Genomic DNA, 25,860 nt, shown 5'->3' with positions numbered 1-25,860 from the left:
GCTGAGCTAGAGGCCAAAATCTACAGGTAGGCACTTCGCAAAAAACACCTCTGTTTTCTTCAAAAAATTTGGATGTGTCCACGTTGCGCTTTGGGGCGTTTCCTGTCGCGGGCGCTAGGCCTACCCACACAAGTGAGGTATCATTTTTATCGGGAGACTTGGGGGAACATAGATTAGCAAAACAAGTGTTATTGCCCCTTGTCTTTCTCTACATTTTTTCCTTCCAAATATAGGAGAGTGTGTAAAAAAAGACATCTATTTGAGAAAAGCCCTGTAATTCACATGCTTGTATGGTCACCATCGGAATTCAGAGATGTGCAAATAACCACTGCTCCTCAACACCTTATCTTGTGCCCTTTTTGGAAATACAAAGGTTTTCTTGATAGCAATTTTTTACTCTTTATATTTCAGCAAATTAATTGCTGTATACCCGGTATAGAATGAAAACGCATGTCAGGGTGCAGCTCATTTATTGGCTCTGGGTTCCTCGGGTTCTTGATGAACCTACAAGCCCTATATATCCCCGCAACCAGAGGAGTCCAGCAGACGTAACGGTATATTGCTTTCGATAATCTGACATTGCAGGGAAAAGTTACAGAGTAAAACGTAGAGAAACATTTATGTTTTTTTCACCTAAATTTCAATATTTTTCTTTTTCAGTTGTTATTTTCTGTAGGAAACCCTTGTAGGATCTACACAAATGACCCCTTGCTGAATTCAGAATTTTGTCTACATTTCAGAAATGTTTAGGTTTCTGGGATCCAGTATTGGTTTCATGCCCATTTCTGTCACTGACTGGAAGGAGGCTGAAAGCACAAAAAATTGCAAAAATGGGGTATGTCCCAGAAAAATGCCAAAATTGTGTTGAAAAATTGGGTTTTCTGATTCAAGTCTGCCTGTTCCTGAAAGCTGGGAAGCTGCTGAGTTTAGCACAGCAAACCCTTTGTTGATGCCATTTTCAGGGGAAAAACCACAAGCCTTCTTCTGCAGCCACTTTTTCCAATTTTTTTGAAAAAAACAAAATTTTCCCGGTATTTTGGCAAATTTCTTGGCCTCTTTCAGGGGAACCCACAAAGTCTGGGTACCTCCAGAATCCCTAGGATGTTGGAAAAAAAGGACGCAAATTTGGCTTGGTTAGCTTATGTGGACAAAAAGTTATGCGGGCCTAAGCGCGAACTGCCCCAAATAGGCAAAAAAAGGCCTGGCACAGGAGGGGGAAAAGGCCTGGCAGCGAAGGGGTTAAAGGTTGCTGAGTGAACAAAACGAAAGCGATACGAATAATCCTCGCATCGTGTCCTTAATAGGGTTGAAACCTTTCCTTCACCATAGCTAGGAAATTTTATATTCCTATATATACACCACAGCACATTGTAAATGACTTGAAAAAACTGCTTATTGTCGCTACGATTCCATTCTACCTCCAGTTGGGAAGAAAAAGATATCTGGGCTAAAGACGCAGCTTTTAATTGTCTCACTTCACAAATTTAACTCCTGTTGCTATGGACAAATGCACAAAAAAAAAATTGAATTAGCAATATAAGTAGGTATGTAAAAATAATATGCTATTTATTGCCATTGTTGAGGGGCTGGTGGGCATCATGAACCATAAGATACTGGTCTGTTGTGAGTCATGGCCCTTCCTTATGCTCAACTATTGTTAGAAATTTTCGGGTTACACTTTGCAAATCTGCTTATGTATCATTTATTCACTGAAAAAGTACAAACTTAGTTTTAGGCTCTAACATGTAAAAACTCTGAATTTTGGCACCTGTGGTTTGTGAACCATATCTTGCACCACTCCTTTGCACTGTGCATGATGGTCAGAGGCAACATCACCACTGACCACAGATGACATCACGGCTTGTCGGTTTAGTGTTAAGAATGAAAATTTGCCTAGCTTCAGAAAAGGTAAGATTCAGTTCTTTTAAGGACATGGAGGCCCAGATTATGCTTTCTTCCTTCGCTTTAATAGTTTTTTTTCACAAACTGCCATTTTAGGAATAACAGAAAAAACTACTGTTCCCTGAAACACCTGGGAAACACAAGTCTTTTATCCATTCACTGCCACAAGGTCCCAATATAGTCAATAGTCGCTGTCTGCACTCTTTCTTCACATGAATCACATCACAGCTTAACAATCATGCATCCTGTTTTGCATGATCAGTCCCTAGAGAGAAACTTCAGGGAGAAACTTTGTATGTGACCATTGTGAACAACATTTGTCTTCAGAATTGCATTAAAATCAAATGATTAAATAAATCACTTGTAGAACATAACAGCATGGTCCGTAATAAAAATAAATAAAAGCAAAACTGTTTACTTTATAACAGGGAGGGTAAGTGTCTCATCATGATCACTGGTGGGATAATCCTCACCTCTGTGTCCTTATTAGAATTGAAACTTAGCTTCACTGAAGCTAGGCAAATATTCAGTCCGTCAGGAGCTTGCTCACTACCAACTGAGCCACTTCCAGCACTGGCTTAACATAAAACCTTTATAAATTGGAGTCTGAGGACCAGTCTGCTGCATGTATTAGGTCCTCCAAACATGCATCCAAGATGAAAATTTTGGAGGCCATTGCCTCTCTAGTTGAGTGCGCACGAAACAGTTTAATGTCTATACCAGCCTCCTGCATAACCCAGTGAACCCTTCGGGCTGTTGTAGGTGAAGACACAACTATATACAGTTTTTGCAATGCAGTGAGAAGTTAACTTTCACCCTGATGGTGTACTTCCTCTGTAATTTCTTCATACACTTTAAGGGTTTGAACCTTTCACAATTTTGGTGTGTTCCGGAAAGCCGGGTAAGATATTGTGCAGCTGTTAGATTTAGTCTGTATACTTTTCATAAAGGAAACTCCATTGGACCTTGCCAATTTGGCCAAAAGCTCTTTCTGCGATAGAAACCTGTTCAGGTGCCAGTAGAGAAAAAGATTGAGGACCTGGTTAACAACCCACAGTCCAATGGAAGGGAGAGGCAAATCCCCAATAAGCAATCGGCAAAGGAATGTTCGGCCACTGGTGGCCGTCGACTGTGGCATGTCCTCCTGACACAGCGGAGCTGAAGGCATTGATAGAACGGTAAGATATGGTTGTGTTGTCTGACCATGCCCTGGAAAGAAATAGGTCATTATGTTGCGAAAGCCCTACGAGCTTCCAGCATAGCTGGTAATCCTCCACGAAGACGGATTCCTGGACCTGAGGACCTGTAAAGGAAGCGGATCAAGTCCAAGAGTCACGAATGTGTCCAGGGGGGGCAGGAGCCCACTAAACCCCAGATGAAGGTGCAAAATGGCTGCCTCCGGGTGGAAGAAGGTGAAGATTCTGCAACAACGGAAGATGCCAGGAACTTCTCCTTTGCACAGAAGATGTCCCATGGCGTGCTGGAGGATGCAGAGTTGTTTCCGCGCAGTAAGACCGCAAACAAGCCTTGCTAGCTGCATAGGTCGCGGTTGAAGAAAATGGGTGCTGCCCGGGGTCAGGAAGGACCAGGAGGTTGCCCCTTGGAGGAGACAGAGGGGACACTCAGCAGCACAGAGAGCCCACGCAGAAGCAGGCAGCACCCGCAGAAGCACTTGAACAGGCGTTCAAGAAATCTGAGCACGATGGTCGTCTCAACACTACAAAGGAGGGTCCCACGAAGTCGGTGGTCAACTCAGCGAGTTGAGCAATGCAGGACGGAGTGCTGGGTACCTGGGCTATGGTGTGCCCGAAGGATTCCTTGCAAAAGTGCATAGAAGCCCTAGCAGCTGCAGTTCACGCAGTGCACAGGATTACTGTCTGGCGTGGGGAGGCAAGGACTTACCTCCACCAAATTTGGACAGAAGGACCACTGGACTGTTGGGATCACTTGGTTCCAGGGACCACGCTCGTCGAGATGAGAGGGGACCCAGAGGACTGGTGAAGCAGAAGTTTGCTGCCTGCGTTATCAGGGGAAGATTCCGTCGACCCACAGGAGATTTCTTCTTGGCTTCCAGTGCAGGGTGAAGGCAGACAGCCCTCGGAGCATGCACCACCATGAAAGTCGAGAAAGCCGGCAGGATTAGGCTCTACAATGTTGGTGGTAGTCTTCTTGCTACCTTGTTGCAGTTTTGCAGGTGTCCTGGAGCAGTCAGCAGTCGATCTTTGGCAGAAGTCGAAGAGAGAGATGCAGAGGAACTCTGGTGAGATCTTGAAGTCGTTATCTGAAGAGAACCCCACAGGAGAGACCCTAAATAGCCCTCAGTGGAGGATTGGCCACCTAACTAGGTAAGCACCTATCAGGAGGGCTCTCTGACGTCACCTGCTGGCACTGACCACTCAGAGTCCTCCATTGTGCCCTCACACCTCTGCATTCAAGATGACAGAGGTCTGAGACACACTGGAGGAGCTCCGGGCAACACCCCTTGGGTGATGATGGACAGGGGAGTGGTCACCATTACACGTGTGCACTACACAATGGTAACTCCGAATATGGCCTTGTAACATGTCTAAGATCATGGAATTGTCCCCCCCATGCCAAATCTGGTATTGGGGTGCCAATCCCATGCATCCTGGGGCTCCAGAATGGACCCCGGGTACTGACAAACTAGCTCTCTGGGGTTTGTTCTGCAGCAACTGCTGCTGCCAACCCACGGACAGGTCTCTGCCCTCTCCCTTTGGAAATAGCTGCTGGGGGCTGAGGCTGAGGGACTTTGGTGGCGCCCTGTTCCCCCTCCTCCCCTGAACTGGTGGTGCAATTGTTTGCCCCCCCCCCCGGGGGGACCGGAAGGCCACAAGTCAGCAGTGAGTGCTTGGATGGTATAGGCTGGCAGCGAGGGCCTGGATGACACGCAGCAGTTGGACCGCGGAGGGACTGCTTCTGGACACCCCCCCGGTTTCTCTTGCCCTGAGACCAGCTGTAGTGGAGTGGGGAGATGTGGCCCGCCAGTCGGATTGGGGGGGTGCCTCCACTCCCCTCCGCCCCCTGGTGAATCCTGGACTGTGGATGTGCAGATGGTTGGGACTACAGCTGCTGGAGCCGTGTGGCTGGCGGGCCTCAGATCGCAAAGTGGACTTGAGCGTCGGGTCTGGTGCCTGTCCGCCTCCTGACCCTTGGCTGCCTGGAGCTTGCTCATCGGATCTGCCAGACCTGCGGCCCAGGGATCTGACCTTCCCCACCCAACACCATTGAGGGCGGGCGTGAGGGAGCAGGACCACACTGATGAGCTGCGGACCTAACCGCGCTGCAGACATTGGCCCTGGCCGCCATGGGGAAGGACATGCAAGCAAAAGTACCCTCCTCCCAAACCTGCATAGACAAATTCACAACCCCCACTGGGGCCCCTAGAGGTGGCGGTACGGGGCCCCTTCCCTGATCGAGGAGAACGAGGGTGACACCGATCCTACGTGCCATACAGTCCTCCCAAGCAGTGGTTGAGCACAAAATTCGGGAGGTGAGAGTGGATATGGCGTTACTGTGTCAGGACCTCAAAAATGTCTTGGCACGGCTTAACGAAATAGAAACACGAGTCGACAATGGAGAATGAGGTCTGTGACCTCAAGACCAAGGTGTCCGGCCTTCTGACCTACACACATGAACCACAGCAACGCGCAGAGGATGACGAAATCCGCTCAAGGCGGAATAACCTGCGTTTCGTGGAATTCCCCGAGACGACTGAGGAGCCTGGCCCCGTTGAATTCCTGAAAGCCTGGATTAGATCATGGACACCCCCAGGCAAACTGTCCACATGGTTTGCCATTGAGTGTGCTCATAGAGCTCTCTGTCAAGCCCCCACCTGGGACACTGCCCAGGGCCTTTATTGCCGACTTCCTCAACTTTCGTGACCAAGATGCCATCCTGCGTGAGGCCCGAGCTCAACAAGAGCTCCAACAACAGAACTCGTAGATCTTAATTGTTAGACTTGGCATCCTTGCTGTGGTCTCCCATAACTTTTTGTCTCTGTTTCCCAGGTGATTGATGTGTGCTGGACTCTGTTTTCGTTACTCTGGGCACTTTACCACTGCTATCCAGTGCTAAAGTGCAAGTGCTCCTATATAAAATATTCATGTAATTGGCTTATCCATGATTAGCATATTTGGTTTACTAGTAAGTCCCTAGTAAAGTGCACTAGTCGTGCCCAGGGCCTGTAAATCAAATGCTGCTAGTGGGCCTGCAACACTGGTTGTGCCGCCCACATTAGTAGTCCTGCAAACATGGCTCAGACCTGCCATTGCACTGTCTGTATGTGCAGTTTTAAAGTGCCAATTCGACTTGGCAAGTGTACCCACTTGCCAGGCCTAAACCTTCCTTTTTTATACATGTAAGGCACCCCTAAGGTAGGCAATAGGTAGCCCCATGAGCAGGGTGCAGTGTATTAAAGGTGGGACATGTACTAATGTGTTTTACGTGCTCTGACAGTGAAATACTGCCAAATGTGGTTTTCATTGTTGCAAGGAATAGCTATCTCATAGGTTAACATGGGGGCTGCCTTTAAATCTGATTAAAGCATAAATTCCCTCTGGGGGCAGATAGTCATGTGGAGTTTTGGGTCTCTGAGCTCACATTTTAAAAACACATCTTTTAGTGAAGTTGGTTGTAAGATTGTGTGTTTGAAAATGCCACTTTTACAAAGTGGGCATTTTCTTGGCTCAACAATTCTGTGATTGTGTGTTTGGTGGACTCCCTGTCTGGGTCATTTTGACAGTTGGGCTGCTTTCACCTCTGTCTAGACAGTGACACAAAGGGGGCTGAGGTGTAGTCTGCATGTCTTGATGAGCCATCTGTGCTGGAGGGGAAGGAGGAAGTGGTCACTCACACCTAGCTGGGATGTTTGCCCTCTCACAATGCAGTCTCTGACCTCCTGGTGTGTGGCTGGGCCTGGCTTGGACAAGAATGGATCTCACAGACACTTGAGATTTTACTTTGAAATATATCTACTTAAAAGGCAGAAAGGGGTATAAGAAGAGCCCCCCAAACCCCAGACTTTAGATTACTTCAAGGAACCAAAAGAGACCTCTGCCTGGAGAAGAGCTGAGGATAAGTGCTGGCCTGCCTGTGACTGTTCTTCGTGGAGCTATTCTGCAGTTGCTGCTTCTGCCTGTGCAAGGGGACAGAGACTGGACTTTGTTACATTCCTGTTTGAGAAGTGACTCCAATGGCTTGGAGTAGAGCTTGACTCCTGTTTTGAAGCCTCAGGGACACCAACAGGACCTGAGTCTACTTGATGTGAACTCTAGCTTGTCAGAGGGTGCCATTCCAGTTCCTGGACCCCTGAAAGTGAATTTCTGGTGAAAAACCAGTCTACCGACGACTGGCGACGCTGTGCGACTTCGCAAAGAACGCCGCAGCCCGGAACTGCGACGTCGCTTACCCCAAGGCCGTGGACCTTTCTGAAGTGCGAATCCAACGACCCTGTAAGCTGTTGTTGCTACTTCGGAGCCGCAACACTCCTGTCCTGAGGCCGTGGACTTCGTGGAAGCCCTATGACCCTTTAGGCCTTGCGTCGCTGCAACCGCTGATCCTGCCTCACTTCACTGACATTAGACTGTTGTAAGTCCAACGTTGGTGATGTTCTGATGCATCGCAGCGTCGGCAGCCCTGTGACGTCACTGCAACCCTGTGAGGTTGCGCCGAAGCATCGTAACTACACCGGACTCGCATCTGCTGGAACCAAGGGACCGACTTCACTTCCGACACCGCTCCCCTCCACCGCCCTGTAGCGAGGACCCGACAACACTGCGCGATGCCGCAGCCTTCCTAAGCTGTGGCCCCAGAACCAACGCTGCATCAAATCCAGCTAAGCCGCTCTCCCTGACTTGCACCGGCTTGGTTTCTATTTGTTCTAAAGGTACTGTACCTGGAGTCGACTGACTCCGAGATCGACTTCATTACGATGCCGTGTTTTACCAAATTGCAGTATTTTCAACTCCGATCACTGTTTTCTTGCTCTTACGTGCTAAATTCGTTTAACTGTATATTGTGGATTTTCATCGTATTTGGTCTTGTTTATTTAGATAAAAATATTGAATATTTTTCTAAACCTGTGTTGTCATTTTGTAGTGGTTCACTGTATTACTGTGTGTGTTGGTACAAATACTTTACACCTAGACTCTGGAGTTGAGCCTGCCTGCTTGTGCCAAACTACCAAGGGGGTGAGCTGGGGTTACCTGAGGGTGATTCTCCTTTACCCTGACTAGAGTGAGGGTCCTTGCTTGGACGGGGGTAACCTGACTGCTAACCAAAGACCCCATTTCTAGCACTAATCTTCCAAAATTACTCCTGGGAGGTCCAGGTAAAACGGCGATCATACGAGTAGGTGAAACAAAAACTCAGGGCTCTACACTTAAAATGTATGAGTCTCTTCCGGCCTGCCTAAATGTCCTTCGTGAAGGCAAGGCATTCTTTTTTTGACACGCCAGAGGTGGCCTGGAAGTGGGCGACAGATGAGCGACTGCTCCGGGGGAACAGCGGGGGTGCCCCCTTCCTCCAAGTGGGTGCCAGCTAATGCGTCTGGGGCAACACAAGGGAATACGGTTGCTGTGGGGTGTGCTTGCGCTGGCTCCTGCCCCAGAAGACGTTGATCCTGACGCACCTCACTAACTCATGGTGCAGAGGGCCCCTTGCAATAGCCCCCACGTCAGGGGGAGACCTCCCTTGATCAGACCCCCCCCCCCGGGGTGGGCAACCTCAGAACAAGGAGAAAGACTGAGCCAAACTCCACCCATTTGACTGTCCAGCGGGGTGGCGGTGGGCCTGGCATGGGTCCATCAGTTTAACGCATAAGAGATCCGACCTACCGGGGGGGGTCCACCACTCTACACCATTAGGGGGTTTACTTTATCTTTTGTTTGAATAGCTGGGATCTTTGGGACGACAGATGCTTCTTCAAATTGGGAGAGGGAGGGGTAGTTGGGAGGGGTTTCTCACTGTATGACTGCTTTAATATATTGTTGCTTGTTCTTTACCTTTAACATTGGGTTGTCGTACACTGGAAGATACAAACATGTTGTACCAACACCAGCCATAGGTAGGGTCCATTGCTTGCAATGGCCCACCCGGACAAATGTCCTGCACCCCCAGCTGCGTGAGCTGAGCTGGGAACTAATCTTTTCACACTATCGATATGACACCCACCTCTGTAGTCTTGTGGAATGCTAACGGGCTCCTCAACAAAATCAAGAGGACGGCAGTGCTGCGACACGTGGAGCGCCTTCACCAGTCTGTCCTGCTCCTCCAAGAGACGCATCTACTGGGGCCCACATGCCCGTTCGTGGCCCACTACGGTTTTGACTGGGTCTACCACTCCTGGTATGCAAGGGAAGCCGGGCGGGGCAGCGATACTCCTGCACCGGGGTTACCCTTTGGCAATACAGCAGACATGGGAGGACTCACATGGAAGGTTAAGTTTATTGTTCATCTACTTAATTTTTTTTTCTATTTCTTTTTCTATTAGTTCCTTTCTTTTCTTTTCCACAATGTTTTGTTTGTGTATTTATGCAAGTACCCTAATGTTTCTTGTGTTTTCATACAATGCGTGTGAAGTGAGCAGTTATTTAATTTTCAATTATTGGATGTCGATGATAAAAGGATAATTTTTTTGATGTTTGCTTTTAATGCTTTTGTGATGGTTTTACTCTGTTATATTTTTTGTAATTGGTTTCCAAAACTTTTTTGTTTGCTACTTTGTAACAGTTTTTCCCAGTGAATTTAGTATGCTTTGAAAGACACACTAATTTACCAACCCATGTGCGCCAAGTCTTACCTACTGTTGGAAGCAAAGCTGTGCTGGCAAGGACTCCTGCCTGGTTGTGTGCCTGTGCTGGTTCTCATGCCCAAGCTGCTACGGGTGACCAACGTCCACTGCACACTGCTTTTGGCAATGCACAGTTGGTGTTGGTTGCATTGACTGTGCTGCAGTCAGGTGGCGGGTGCTACCTCTGTTTCATAATTTACTTTGTTAGTTGCGGTGATGTCAGTTGTCCTCAATGATATCACTGTGTCATACATTGTGCAAGGGGTCGTGCTTTTTATGATTTGCGCAGAAAAACACAATCCGGAATTAAAGTGCTTTTATGCTTTTGAGCCAGAACTGTAACTCTTTATACCATTTATATGTTCACTGAATTTCTCAGGGCTTTTTGTTAATGAAAAACTCAAAGTCCAGACCCCACTGTGCACAGCGAGGCTTTGTGCAGGGCCTTTCCCCTGTGCCCAAGCCCTTGCTGGAAGCCAATCCCTGTAGAGCCCTGTATCCATCTGTGTGTAGAGGGAGGTGTGTACCATAGTTTCTTATACTGTGCATGGATTTTTCTTTTTAAAAACGTTTTGTTTTTTAACAGCAGATGATTGTGACTTTTTAAATTCTAAATTGTCTTAAACCACGTTCAGTCAGGCAGGCAAGAAACCGCGTAAGATTTTTTTGGAGGTTACAGCAGTGGTGGCCGATAATTTTAGGAGGGAGGTGGGCGGATGGGAAGCACACTCGCGCTTTCAGTCACATTCTTTCACAACACCCATCAACATTCAAACATACACGCATGCACCAAACATTCCTTTAAAAAACACACAGACACACTTACCTTCAGCTTGGAGGTCCCAGGAGGGTTGGGACTGCTGCCTCCCCTCTCTGGCTGACGTTAGGTCAGCCACTGAGGGAAGGCAGCAGTCCCAACTTCATCAGAGAGTGGGATGGGGTCAGTGAGACTGCTGACCCCACCCCACTCTGTGACAAGGTGTCATTGATTGACACTCTCCCAGGGCGCTTCAGGGCTTAAACCTGAAGCGCCCAGGTCAGAGTCAATAGGTGACGCTTCTCCTCATCACCGAGGGGGGGGGGGGGCCTTGAGGCACCTTTGCTGAGCCGAGGAGGTCACACCCATAGGAGCTGTGACCTCTTCAGCCCAGCAAAGTTCAGCTCAGGCAGACAGGAGTCTGCGCTCTACCCTAAAGGACGGGCCACGACTGGGTAACAGTCCTAAAGTGCACAGTCCTAAAGTGCAAAGATTACTTTCCTTTTTAATTCACTCAAGTGTGTGTTTTTTTCCCTTTGTGCAGGATGTTGCAGAGGTCTTTAGCCTCGGATCATTGTTTTCTTCCTGTGCTTACTGAACTTAAGCAGGCTCCTTTTGTCTCCTGTGCTGCCCTTCAGCTTCGGAGAACGTGTTGGGATGAATTACTCCGAAGCTTGCTCATCCCTCAGATTCCAAATTAACTTGTCTTGGCTGAACTCGTAGAACTTGATTGCAGCAAGCACCTTGTTACCTCCTGAAGAAGTGATGAATTTCCACTCCAGGGACAATTTAGGTGTTTGTCGTGTTTTTCTTCATGAGGTTGCCGTTTTACTCAAGTCTCTATCTGGAAGTCGGTTGATGGTTCTTGCAAACTCGAGCATTCAGTCTCTTGGCACTGCTGGGTTTATTGCTGACACGTTTCCGTTTGTTAAATCTGGTGTTGCTTTTCACTATATCCTTCTGAATTCAGAGTTGTCTGCAAAACTGTGTCTCCATAAGGGTAGGGTGCTGGTTTAAAAAAGTTTGATATTTATTTTTGGAAATTTGGTATCCAAGGCCAATCAGACGTCTCCTTTAATGTTTGCTTTTGTCAGGATTCGTGGCACTCCTGTGGCACCGCCAGTAGACCTTTTGCTATAGAAAGAGTTATTTTTTCAGATCAGCGGCTCTTGCGCAGCCAGAGGTGGGATAACTTTTGCAAATCTAAAAACTGTTTCGTGAAGCCCATAATTTTTTGGGGAAAAGCTGTTAGTAAAGAAAGCAAATTGCGATATGATGTTAGAAACCAGGTGTTTCGGTTCCACTAAAAAGTGACCAATGTAGAGTTGCATTTTCATTTTTCCGTGTTTTAACATTTCTGGATTTGCAGTAACCCGAACCGCGCCTTCAGGGTGTGCTGTATTCATCCGTGTCTATTTCCTAGGAACTGTGGAGAGTGAAGTATAAAAACATGCAAAAGACATTCAAAAAATATTTTTCCCCACTTCTTTGAGTATTGTTGAATTTGCTTATAGGTTTTGTTTTCCGCAAATACTTAACATTATTTTCAGAAACAACTGTAATGGGTTATGTAAGTGATTGAGATGGACACAGAGCGAGTGAAAGTGACGCACAGCAAGAGATGGATGACAAAGGGTGTGAGGAAGTGGTATTGCTCAGTGTGGGGGTTTGTGCAGAACCAGGCCTTTAGCCAGATCTTCCTCCTTACCTACTGCATGCAGTGAAGCCTCATTGCACACGTCCTTTAACCATGTGTACCAGGGATTTTCCACAGTGCTGCTGATGCCGCAACTCATTGTATTTATATATTTTTTTTAATCTTTACAAAGTGGGATTCCCTCTGTCATTACTTTCTGCTATGGCCAGAGATCATGATGGTCCCTCCCTGTTCCCAATATGTCCTTTTAATTTTTGTTTATAATGTGGGGACTGTGCTCCACTTTCGGAAATGTATGCCGCAAAAGAAACTTTGTTTTGCAGAAGACAGTTGGATCACTTGGGTCTGTGTACCAACTTTGGATCTGTGGATCCGAATGAGACGCCTGGAGAAAAGTATAATTAAAACAGTAAGATTCCTTTGATAATTGAATTTCTGGGTTTGCCGAGTCTCTGTGGATCACAAACAGCACAAAAATATAATTGTGTTTAACTTTTAAAAAATCTGCTTCATTACTTTACTAAACTCGTATATCTTAAAACTATTGAACAGATATACATAAAACAAGCAAAGCACGCTTCTTGAGCAAAGTTTTACGTACGTGCCTGATTTGAAAATAATCTATTTAACACTATTGGCTGTAAACATGGGAGCTAAAATGGTGAAAAACATGTTTGATGGTATGTGTGGCTGTAGAAACACATGCTCTGCATACTTCTGCCATCTAGTGTTTGGTCCGTAGGGTTGCAAGTTTTTTTTCATTTTCTAAAAGTCTTTTGAGTCAAGAGGTGTAGTGACTCTTGCTGGTTATGTGCATGAACATGGATTCAAATGTTAGATTTTCTTCCTCCGGTGGGTGTGGTAGTGTTTCACTGAGCTCCAGGTCGAGACATTTGTTTTGGACTCTTTCCGTTCGGGATCCACCCCTTTTCGCCGATATTATTATCAAGCACATTCACTTCCATCCCTTATGTTTCGGAACAAGCAGAACATCGCCCGTCAGATTGATGCAATTGGTCAGAGGTCATCTGGGCTGCACCCTTCGGGCTGCCATTTTCTCGACCTCATCAAACTCTAGAATGAGCTTCTAATGGAACGGACTCCCTTCTATTTTTGTCCAAGGTGCCATGCGAAGTTCCTGCAGGCAGACCTACACCAGGTCTGTAATCTGTATCTGTCACCCGACAACAGAGAGGAGGACTGCAAGGCTTGCCATTTCTTTTGATCAAAGAAGACTACATGACCGAAAAGCTTGTTGTGGAGGAAAATAGAAGCAGGAGGTCGAAGATACACCAGACATCTTCCAACACCAAGATGTTGAGCCGGAGATGAGGAAGAACTACAAGAGGTCTCTGCGGATGAGGAGGCGGCCTTTTCGATCGAGGACTCAGAGTCTGAGGTAGACATCGAGATGCAAGATCTCCCTCCGGCACAACGTTCTCCAAGTAGAAAAACCCCCTATTCTGCCCAAGAAACCTCCATCCTGCACTCGAGCAAAAGCTACGGGGCTACCACTGCTGACAGGCTGTGGTCGGTACCAAAAGATAGTTTCAGGTGCAACCCCCTCCCGGGCTCTGCACTGAAACACAGGCCTAAGCAGACCATCTCAGTGCCAAGTCGACCAGCTCCATCTTCAGCACCGACAACCTCAGGCTCACAGTCAGCACTGACTGCTTCGGCGCGGAAAACCTCACCACAGGTGGTCTCTGCGTTGACCGTTTCAGCTCAGAAACACGAGTGCTTTGGCACAGAAAAAACCAAATTCTATACCACTTTCAGAATTTTGTGTCACTGTTGAACCTATACTCCATAAAATGAAGGAACAACTTGATGCTAAGCAAAAAATGCTCCACATAAAACCTCAGACTAGATGTATTTTGGTAAAGGCTACTGTAACAACGCCATCAAAGATGCAGCTTTCCTTTGCAGAGGCCCTCAATGTACCTGTGTCTCCTGCCAAAAAGAAGACAGCAGATACAGACTCAGCCACTTAACATACTCCTGTGCCTACTTCTCCACCACCACCCTTACCCCCCTCATTCAGAGGGTGACCCGCTTGACATCCCCAGGGGTCCCCACATTCCTTCACTGGTGATCAGGGAACAAGGGGTGACACCTTTTGATTTCCCTCAATACAGGCCCTGAAGAAGGGCGGATCATTAAGGCAGATTCTAGATCTGCAGCTGTGAAATAATTACATCCCGTCAGAGCATTTTCACATGGTCACACTCCAGGACGTGATCCCACTTCGTCAGCAGGGCAGTTTCCTCTCAGCACTAAAGTTGAAGAATGCCTATTTTTACATCCCTATTCACTCAGCACATTGCAAATATCTCGGATCTGTGATAGCAGGCAACCACTACCATTTCAAAGTCCTCATATTCACAGTAAGTACTGCACCATGGGTATTTACAAAATGTCTAGCGATAGTAGCTGCACACTTACGCAGACAAGACATTAATGTTTTTCCATCTCTATACAACTTGCACATCAAAACACGCACTCTCGCACTTTGTCTGTATCACATCCAAACTACCATAGACTTGTGTCATCAACTAGGCTTCACCATCCATTTCCAAAAATCTAATCTTCAGCGTATTTTAAATCCAGCCATGTCTCGGAGATGTTCTAAACATGCAGCTGGGATTAGTTTATCCTGATGCAGCATGAATACATAACTTTCAAACACAAATGTTTTTGGCCCGACCAGCAAGTTAGTGAGGTGTCATAAGACTGCTATGCATGATGACCTCATGGATCGCCATTATGAAAAATGCCCGTCTACACATGCATCCATTGCAGGAATGTCTCAGTCACAGGGTCACCTAGAGGATCTAGTGTTGGTCAACAGCTGCACCCATCACTCTCTGCAGTGGTGGAACAAAGACAACCTGTTAAAGGGGCTTCCTTGCCTTGACTCTGTTCCTCAGACTACAATGACATCGGGCGCATCACAGACAGGGTGGGGTGCGGTAGGAAGTTGGCTCTGTATATATACTATCTCAAAGTGAGAGATAGTGTGCACAGAGTCCAAGTGTTCCCCTTAGAGGTTGATAGTGGCAAAATTAGATAATACTAATGCTCTATTTGTGGCAGTGTGATCGAGCAGTAGGTTTATCAGAGATTAGTGTTAAGCATTTGTTGTAAACACAGACAATAAATGAAAACACACACTCAGAGACTTAACTCCAGGCCAATAGGTTTTTATACAGAAAAATATTCTCCTCAATTTATTTTAGAACCACAAGATTCAGAATTCGTGTAAGTACATAAATTGTAAGGTACTTGGCATAGGTAAGTATGGAACTTTGAAGTAAAACAGTAATGTACCCAGTTTTGTCAAAAATGGCAAATAGCTATTTTAAAAGTGGACACAGTGCAAAAATCAACAGTTCCTGGGGAGGTAAGTACAAGTTAGTTTAGCAGGTAATTAAAGCACTTGCAAGTTCAGTCTCCAGGGCGTAGGCAGCCCACCGTTGGGGGTTCAAGTCAACCCCAAAGTCAACCCCAAACACCCAGCAACGCAGGGTCGGTCAGGTGCAGAGGTCAAAGTAGGGCCCAAATATCGTAGGCGCCTATGGAGACTAGGGGTGCTCCGGTTCCAGTCTGTTAGCAGGTGTGTACCTGCGTCCTCTGGGATCGGACCAGGGTTTTTTGTGTTTTTTTTTTTTTGTAGAGCAGTTGGGGGGGGGGGGGGGTGGAGGGGAGATGTCACAAACAGGCACACAAAATACACCCTCAGCGGCACAGGGGCAACCGGGTGCAGTGTGCAAAGTAAGTGTCTGGTTTTGCGTTGAAAGCAATGAAGGGACCCGGGGTTACTCTGGTGATGCGGGGGGGGGGCTTCTTGGGCCAGCCACCGACTGAGCAACGATGAGGGCTGCCTGCTGGTCACTGTTGTGCCGGTAGTTGGTTTCTCTCGGGCCCGGGGGCTGCAGGTGCAGTACTTCTTCCATGTGTCAAATTCTTTGTTACTGGGCAGTTGCGGTCAGGGGGAGCATCTGGATGCTCTCTGCAGGTGTCGCCATAGGGGTGCAGGGTCTCTACGTTGTGAGAGTCTCCTGGGGTCCTTGCTGCAGTGTTGGCTTCTCTGGACACGAGCCGGGGGCATCAGGTGCAGAGTGTTGAGGACTCACGCTTTAGGAGTGAGGCTGGAGTCCCTTTAAAGATGGTTTCTTCTTGGATGTTCAGATAGAGCCGCTGTCCTCAGGAGTTTCTTGGCCCTTTGAGTTGCAGGGCAGTCCTCTGAGTCAGCAGAGGTCGCTGGTCCCGCTGGATGCGTCGCTGTTCCAGGTTCTTGGAGTCTGGAGACAGGCTGGTAGGGCTGGGGCCAAGTCAGTTGTTGTCTCCGTCTTCTCTGTGGGGCTTTCAGGTCAGCAGTCCTTCTTTGTAGGTTGTCAGGAAATCGGTTTTCCTGGGTTCAGGGCCACCCCTAAATACTCAATGTAGAGGTGTGTCTAGGGCTGGAGGGCAGTAGCCAATGGCTACTGTCCCTGAGGGTGGCTACACCCTCCTTGTGCCTCCTCCCTGTGGGGAGGGGGGCACATTCCTATTCCTATTGGGGGAAATCTAAGGCAGGGGGTCACCTCAGCTCAGGACACCTTAGGGGCTGTCCTGGCTGGCGGGTGACTCGTCCTTGTTTTTCTCATCTCCTCCTGACTTGCTGTCAAAAGTGGGGGCTGTGTCCGGAGAGGGGCAGCATCTCCACTAGCTTGAGTGCCCTGGGGTGCTGTAACTCCAGGTTGCCTATGCTTTTCTGCCTCTCTCTCTTCTGTTGTTTCTGGTTCGGAAGCTCAGGCAAACATCCCTCACACTGATACTAGTTGCTCCCACATGGACCCGACAGCTGTGGTTCACCACCCTCGTAGAACTGTCAGTAGTTCCTCACAAGAAGCTTCCCCTTAACCCGGACCTTCTCACTCAGAACCATGGTCAAATCAGGCACCCAAATCCCAATGAATTAAATCTTGTGATAGGCCTCCTGAAGTCATATAATTTGGATACCTTAACCTGTCTCAAGAACGCCTGGATGTTCTTGGAGTCATGCAGGCCCACCACTAGAATTTGCTCAGAAGCAAAATGGAAATGTTTTGCTTGTTGTTTTCTATCAAAACAGTTGGTCCTTTTCAAAGACACAGTGCAGGACATTCTCTTCTACCATCTTCATTGGCAGAAAGTGATTTTGGCATACACCACCATAAAATTGCATCTGCAAATGCAATTTTATAAAATGTCTGTGATCAAGGCCGTCATGGAAGGGCTTAAACAAGTTATTCCACCTAGGACTCCCCAAGTGCCTTCTCAGTATCTTAATATTGTACTTAAGACTCATGGGTCCATCTTTTGAGCATCTACATTCATGCCCTTGCTATCACTTCTCTTAGGCTTGTTAGTGAGCTCCAGGCTTTGACACTACATAACCTTTTTTCCAGAATACACAAGGATAAAATGGTTCTCTGCACCAACCCTATATGTCTACCAAAGGTGGTATCTCAGTTACACCTCAACCAATCTATTGAAATGCCAGTCATTTTCCCACAACCAGATTCTGTTGCTTAAACATCTCCTCACACACTAGATGTTAAACAAGCGCTTATGTTCTGCATTGGTAGAACTAAAACCTTTAGAAAGACCAAACAACTTTTTGTTGCTTTTTCAGCCCCACACAAATGCAACTCTATTTCTAAACCGGCATAGCCAGATGGCTTCTTAAATGTATCCAAACCTAATATGTTAAGGCTAAAAGACCATTACCTGTTCCTCCTAGAGTGCACTCCACTCATTAAAAGGGAGCAGCCCTAGCTTTTTGTTTTAGGAAATATTCCCATAGCTGACATATTTAAAGGAGCTTTATGGTCCACACGACACACTTTCACAAAGCATTATTTTGTGGATGTATTCACACACCAACTAGCTTAAGTAGGATAGACAGTGCTACGTACATTTTACCAGACAACTGCAACACCCACAGGTTAGCCACCGTTATTGGAGGGGACTGCTTTGTATTCTGTGCAGAGAATGTGTATCTACAGCCACAAATGCCACCAAACGGAAAATGTTACCTACCCAGTAAGCATCTGTTTGTGACATGTAGTGCTGTAGATTCACATGCCCCACCCTCCTCCCCAGACACCTGTGAGTATGCAGTTTCTTTACCATTATAGGCATATACATTTGCATGGACATCTGTCTTTACTCTTACACTACACTCCATTCTCACCCGCCTGCAAGAAAACAGTCCAATAATGGAGTCGAAGCCCATGCTCATTACCAGGAAGAGAGGTACCTACACCTCGTGACTCAAAATACTTTTTGAAGAAAAACAACTTGAAACTTTCTGGACCCAACAATAGATGCCGCAAGTATGCAGAGCATGTAAATCTATGGTACTGCATGCCACATACACATGCTTACTGGGTAAGTTACATTTTCCTTTTTTTTTTTTTTTCTACATCCCACATAACTTTTTTTTATTTTTTTTTAAACCCCTGCACAAAAATTGGCAGGCAAGATCTTGTTTGACTTTATCAAGGGTTATGTAGTATGTAAACCTCAAAAGCAGTGCATGGCGATGCTCAAGTTAGTTAGCTCAGTGTACTGTAACTGGTGAATTCGCTTTTTTTCCCCCTAAGTTTAAAATGTTAACTCAGCTGACATTTTCACCTAAATGTAACACTAGTTTAAACTTTGGCTTTTTCAATGAATTTCCTAGGTTTTGTTTTTAACGTAATGTTTTCCCCATGCAGTTTTTTGGTTGGATAATTGAACTGCGATACAGCAAAAACTATTGAACAGAAGCTGCAGAGTCAGAGACCCTGTGTCCTGGGTAAAAATAAAAATAAAAAAATTGAAATGGGATATTGGAGACAGTGTTGGGATATCCTATATCCCTGGAGAAATTATTTTGTGGTACCACGGCACAAAAAATGAATGAAAAAGGAGGGCCTGCCCTTTTAAATGAGACACCGCTACCCCTGAGGTGTGCATTGCCTAGGGAAGTCAAAACCAAAAAGCACAGATGATGGAGTAAATGCTAAACAATGCAAACATTAACCCTGAATCACAAAGATCTGGGTTAAATCCATAGTTTTGTTTTTTATTTGACCACCATGGCACCACAGTTTGGATTTAGCCATATGCAAATCAGTATTGACCCTGTTCCCCATTGGAACAGTCCAGCTCAAACTGACAAACCAGGCCCTCCCTGGACCGTAACCCTGAAACCGGTCCCAGGATGCTTGTTGTCATCGCTCATCGGCCAGGCTAGCTTGAATCCAGTGACGCAGTGAGCACGGAACCCATGTCGGCGCATACCCTTCCTACTTAGGGCGACAAAAGCAAAAAGAATAGATGATGACGGTATGCTGAATAATGCAAACATCCATAAATTTAATCCATCGTTTTTTTACCCTCCACGCCACCCCAGTTTGGACCCAGCCATTGCAAATCAGTCTTGAGCCCTGAGGGAGTGTGCCAGTAAATACAAATCTAATTCCCTGACCATGCTCTTGTGGGCAGGGACTATAGGAGCCCAGTGGGAGAAGAATCAAATGCTGCTCCTGCCAGGTGCACAGAGAGCAATAGTTTTGTTCCTGCCGACACAGAGGATGGGTGCTGGCAGGGTAGCCATCATGGGCCATGGCCCCATTTCCCCCACCTCCTTCTTGCAGCCCTCAATGCTTATAGATGTTGTTAGTGCCCTGTGGTTGCACCAGGCATCCTCTTTTTAAAAAAATTAACCATTTAAAAAAAATGGTTTCTGGGTATTGAGCATCTCATTCTGCCGTTTTGGGAACAGGCCACCCAAGTAAAAAACAAAATATAATAACATTTAAAAAAAAATAAAGTTGCAACCTTTCTGCTTAACTATTAAAGTGGAAAGGCTGCTAATTGATATTCACTGCTCCGTCCCGGGAATGCCACATAATGCTCTGCACCACCTACAATTTTCAAAAGTGTTATGGGGTGCTGGAAGTAGCAAAGCAGCACATGAAGAATTTATTTAATAAATAAATAAAAAGGAAATTCTCCTGGGTCATTGAATGCATGACCCAGGAAAGCTTACAGTTATTTCGCTGGAGCTGCATAATCTTCAGCTGGAGTGTAGGGAACCTTTCTGATTGGCTATTTGGCTGCGTTTTGCGATCTGAAGAGCTTGAAAAAGACAAACCCATTCATAATTGTTTGGAATAGAAATGCTTTATTTTAATATTTTTGTGACCATTGTTGCTGCGTTTATGTAGGATTATTTTCAAATATAGTTATTGCTAAATTATCATGGTGACTCTTTGACAAAGCAAGTAGGCCTGCTTTATATAGTTTGATGTACTGACACTTTGCTAATACCAGTAGGCTAGCTTTTCATTTTTTGGTGTTGTGACCGTTTGACAAAACTAGTCGGGCTGCCTTACTTAAAATGACATCATATTGTTACTTTACGTTAAAAAAAAAAAATAAAAAAAAAAAAAAAACTCAAATTCGGCAAAAAAAACCCAAAGATTAGTGGTGTTATAGTTGGGTGATGTCAGTTAAAACTTAACGCTTTGAATGCAAAAAAAAAAAAAATTCTCCAACTATAGTTAACTGAAGTAACTAACTTTAGCTTTTGTCATGCGCTGCTTAAGACCTCACACAGTATATCACTAATGAAATTCTGACATTGGTAAGATTACTAACCTTTGAAATTACATAACTGATGATGTCACTGTGTATGGGGGCACGAGTTATGGTTACTTCAGTAACGTATAACTAGTCAATTTCTGTGATCGTTTTTTTTTTTTTTTCAGTTTGATTAAGATTTGCTTGTCAGGATATACACCCATCTCACAGGAAAGATAACCGATCACCTAACCATTACCTAGTATTATGGTCCAGTAATTACTTTCTTTGGATATTGCATTTTCAAATTTGTGTCCATGAACCTTGATTTGCAAACTGTCTCTGTTATTTAATCCCATGAAGTTCACCTGGCGCACATTTGCACTCAAATGAATCAAAAGTTACTATAACTATGGTGACACTGGTTGCAGCGCAGTGGAAGGTACTTCACATAGGTTGACTGTAACCTTTCTCTTTCTTATGGCTGTATTTGCATATCAAATTTGGTTTAATGGGATAAAACCTTTCCCAGATAGTGTAAACAAGTGTAAAATGACAAAACAATTTTTACCATCACAAAATGTTGAATTATGCTGTATAATTTACCTTTTAAAGTGTCATAAATTAGTGAACCCTGCCACATACAGTAATGTGGTCCTCCTCTATTGTACATTTCCAGTGGCTCTGATTATATTTTACACTATCAGTTACTATATGGTTAGGACACAATGGAAAATCATAAGCTGCAGCTCAGCTGTTTGCCCAGGGTATCACATGTTTTTGCGAACCAACAAACCATATATATCCCCATGACCGGAATGTCTATTGGATGTAATAGTTATTTGCTTTTGTAAATCGTACATCGTGCCAAAATTAAAGATGGAAGTGTCACTCATGGATATTTTTTTCTTACTCATTTTCATTTTTTGTTCTTTTTTATTTCAATGATTAGCTTTCTTGAGGAAACCTTGAGGAATCTATTTAAATGACCTCTTGCTAAATTCAGAATTTTGTCTAAATTTCATGAATGTATATCGTTCTGGGTTCACCCAGGGGTTACACATCTGTTTCTATCACAAGCTGCAAGAAGGTTGTAACCATTATAAGGATGGAAAATGGACTCCCTGTGAGGAAAAATGCAAAAACTGTGGTAAAAATTTTTTGGTACAAATTTGCTTGTTCCTGAAAGCTGGGATAATGTTTATTCTCGCACTGCAAAACTTTAGTTGATGCCACTTTTAGAGAAATAAACCCAATTCTTTGTTCCACAGCACTTTTTCCCATTTTCCCGAAACACTGAAGAATTACCTTTTATTTTGTCTATTTTCGTATTGCCCTTCAGGTGAATCCTTAAATCACGAAAATGCCAGGATGTTTGAAATCAAGACGCAGCTTCAGTGTGGATACGTTCTGTGCGGGGGGGGAGGGGAAGAGGTACGAAAGCGTGAAGTACCTAAGATGTCCCCCCCCCAACCCCCCAAAAAAAGGCACTGGGCACTATTCCTTAAGTGGCTGCTCTAAAAAGAGAGCACAGGTTGAAACTTATACAATTTTTTTAGTCTATCTAATAAAACAAAGTTTTATATGATTACCCTTCAGTGGAGTTTCTCTTTATCTTAAATAGTCTGCCATGAAAAGAGTAATTGGACAAATTACTTTGATTTGAAATTCAAATTGAGTTGAGTGCCTGCTGAATATGCACTTTTTGTTTTTACTGCAGGTTTCCCCGCCCGCCATCAATCAACCACAGGAAGTTTTTCTGTAACAGATGCTGGTCCATACCAATCACACCCATCCAACCACGGTCCTTCTTCAGTTAGCATCTCACATGGAATGCCTATGGTGGGCATGCGTGGGCCTCTACCTACGCAACTTACGTTTAGCAATCTGCCAGCCCCCCAAATTCAAACAACTCCACAGGTCTCTGAATATGTTACACATTCATCTTCCACAAGATTTCCACCTTCCAATTTACCGCCTGCACCCGGTGCACCTCAAAATACATCCATGCAAGGACCTTCATTATCTGGACAGGCACAAGTGGTTTCGAACCATGTTTCCCCTCCGCCAGCACTACTGGGTTTGCCTGTGATTCCACCTGATAGTCTTCATCAGTCGGACAGTCTAGGTTCACACTTTTCTGAGGTGCATCGAGATCATCAAGAAATACAGTCTACAATTCAGCCAGCCCTTCAAGAATCACGTTCTTTTCCGATTCAACAAGGCCTCCCAGGGTCCCAACTTCATCAGAATGAACCAAGCCTTCAAGTCTCACAACCCACAGTACAGCCAGGTCTTCAGGCATCACACCCTCCAATACAGCCAGGTCATCAAGGTTTACATCCTCCTCCAATGCAACAGGGTCTTCAACGACCACACCTTCCAGTGCAGCAAGAACTTCAACTATCACACTCATTAATACAGCCAGGGCTTCAAGACTCTCATTCTCCTCACATGCAGCCAGGATTTCAAGAACCACACCCTTGTCTTATACAGCCAAGCCTTCAAAGACCTCACTCTGCTCAAATGCAGCCAGGGCATCCTGGATTCCCACTTCAACAGAATGGTGAGTTCTTTGTTTTAAAGCTTAAGTCACAAGTGACTACTTCTTTTAATTCTGAAGGAAGCTAGTACAGTGTTGCAGTTTTGAAAGCATAGCTACAACTGTCACATGTGGTATGTATTTAAAATTGTTTTGAGTTTAAGAAAAGCAGTTCTTTAAATTTAGTAAGCAAAACTCCTATTTTCAATGGGTGATGTTTTAAATTGATGACCATCACAGATTGGTTCTTGCTGATATTTTCATTTTACATCAAATCAAATGACTTGCATTACACTGTAGTGCCATTGAGTATTCAGACAAACTTCTGATCCTATGATAACAGGAGTAGTTGAGCAGCAGACTGTACTGCGGCCTATTGAAAAAGGTAATGAGTAGCTTAAAATGACTTAAGGATTCCCTGAATTCCACAGAATGTCCAGTGTTCAGAAGTATTGTAAATACCTCTGCAACTCTAAAAGTTTACCTGAAAAATACTAAGCCCTTTAGAGTTTCTGGGCATCCATTTGTAGCATAATAGTCACACTAAAGAGCATAAAGCAGCTAAAGCCATTACTACTGGGAGGATAATCTTTCGTTTCACATTACTATAGCATTAGAACTGTTGCATAGACATCTCTTGCTTATGCCACCAAAGCAAAGTCCACTGTAGTGGAATTTGAAGTAACTGTCTAATCAAGGACTGCATTTTCTTTGAATAAAACTAAAGAAAACTGAGCAGTGGCAAAGCCCCACAAGATCTGAAACACATGAACCTGCCCAAGAAATTGACACGTCTGGCCTTACCACTGAAGCCACTAATGCACCTAGTCCCAGTGTCTGTTGTTCCATATAATCGGTTTGTGACATTGTCGCCGCATTACACGTCCTGTACAGAGCATTGTGACACTGCCCAGTTTCTTACTATACCCCGTTTCAAATTCCATTTAGTTTTAATCAGTTTTCATTACAGTATTAAATTCAGTATGTGCTTTGTCTCCTTTACAGTCAACAACTAAACCTTAGTTGGAATAATATTATTTAATTATGATGCAGCTGTCAGGTGGAGACTTTGTCAAATATTTTTCTTGGGATCAGATTTCATCACATGTAGGATTAGCATTAGGAGAGATTGTGCCACATACTGAAATTGAAAAAAGTTAGTTTTAACTGCATTAACCAAGTCTCTTTGGGATATTTCTCTACTGCCTCTTCAGTGGAGCTCTAAAGGAAGCTAGCTCTGCAAATACTATATCAAAATGAGATTTAGTGAGTTATAGTGTGCACAGAGTCCAGGGGTTCCCCAGAGGCTGAAGTAGATAATACTAATGCTCTCTTTTGTAGTAGTGTGGTCGAGCAGTTAGGCTTATCAGAGGGTAGTGCAAAGCATTTGTTGTTCAGTCAATAAATGAGGCACACACTCCATGACTAACTCCTGGCCAGTTGTTTTTATAAAGCAAAAATATATTTTACTTTATTACTAGAACAGGAAGAACTTGTTGCAGGTAAGTACAGCTGTAGGTATCAAGCATATGTATTAAATTTACTTTGTTTTGTTTTAGCAGATAAAGCAGTTTACAGGTAACTGGAAATTTTCTGTTTCAAAAGTTGACACAGTGCATTTGGGCTGCGGGTGCAGGGGTACTCTTGGGCATCATGTATCTTCGTCCAGTTCTTTTGCAGTCAGGGGAGTCCTTGAGAATCAGGCTGCAGATGTTGTCATGTTGGCCAGGAGATGCCAACACAGTGTGTTCTCAAGGTCTGAATTGCCTGGACTGGTGGGCCAACTGGACATGGATCGTGGGCGCAAAGGTGCAGAGTTGGCAGGACTCGCAGATCTGGGATGGTTATGGAGTCGTTCTTGGAATTTCTCTTGGACTGGGCTGCTGCCCTTAGGAATTCTTGTCCCTCTGAAGAGCAGGCAGTTCTCTGGAGGATTGTAGAGGTCGCTGGTCATCCAGGATGCGTCACCTTTTTGTAGCAGGGCTTCTGAATCTCGAGACAGGCCTGTAGGGCTGGGCCAAGTCACTAGGTGTCTGGAGTCTTCTCTGCTGAGGTCAGCATAGCAGTCCTTCTTTCTTCCTTTCTTCTTGAGGTCGCCAGGAATCTGGTGAGCTAGGTTCAGGGGAGCCCTTAAATCCAAGATTTAGCGGGCGTTACAGGGGTCAGATGGCAGTAACCAATGGCTACTGTCCCTGAGGGTGGCCACACCCTTCCTGTGCCCACTCTCTTTGGGGAGGGGGCACAATCCTAGCCCTATTGGTCCCAGTCCTCTAAACCAGTATGGAGGATTCTGCTGGGAGGGTGTCACTTCAGCACTGGACACCTCAGAGGGGTGGTCGTAGCTGGAGTGGTCACCCCTCCCTGCTTTACCTAATATTCCCGCTGGACTTGCTGCCAAAACCGGGGCTTTGTCTAGGGGGCGGACATCTCCACTAGCTGGAGTGCCTTGGGGCACTGTAACAGGAGGCCTGGGCCTGTGAGACTCACCGCCAAGTGTTCCAGTTTCTGCGGGGTGAGGTGTGAAGCACCTCCTCCCAGAGCAGGCTTTGTTTCTGCCTCCAGAGTGCGCAGAGACTCTAACCCCATGGGGTCAG

The 25,860-nt window shown here is 45.4% G+C and overlaps 1 protein-coding gene across 2 annotated transcripts in view; it reads left to right on the top strand.

Annotated features, from left to right (window-relative positions):
- SEC24C (SEC24 homolog C, COPII coat complex component) overlaps positions 1–25,860 on the top strand; it is a 1,280,009-nt gene that overhangs the window by 137,397 nt on the left and 1,116,752 nt on the right. For both annotated transcript variants that reach the window (XM_069240542.1, XM_069240541.1), the window contains exon 5: positions 22,445–23,290. In XM_069240542.1, coding sequence (XP_069096643.1) covers positions 22,445–23,290 — 846 coding nt within the window. The remainder of the gene's footprint in view (positions 1–22,444; positions 23,291–25,860) is intronic.

Source organism: Pleurodeles waltl, chromosome 6, assembly GCF_031143425.1.
Source record: "Pleurodeles waltl isolate 20211129_DDA chromosome 6, aPleWal1.hap1.20221129, whole genome shotgun sequence".
Classification (NCBI taxonomy): Eukaryota; Metazoa; Chordata; class Amphibia; order Caudata; family Salamandridae; genus Pleurodeles; species Pleurodeles waltl.
This window is presented reverse-complemented; position numbering and strand designations above follow the sequence as displayed.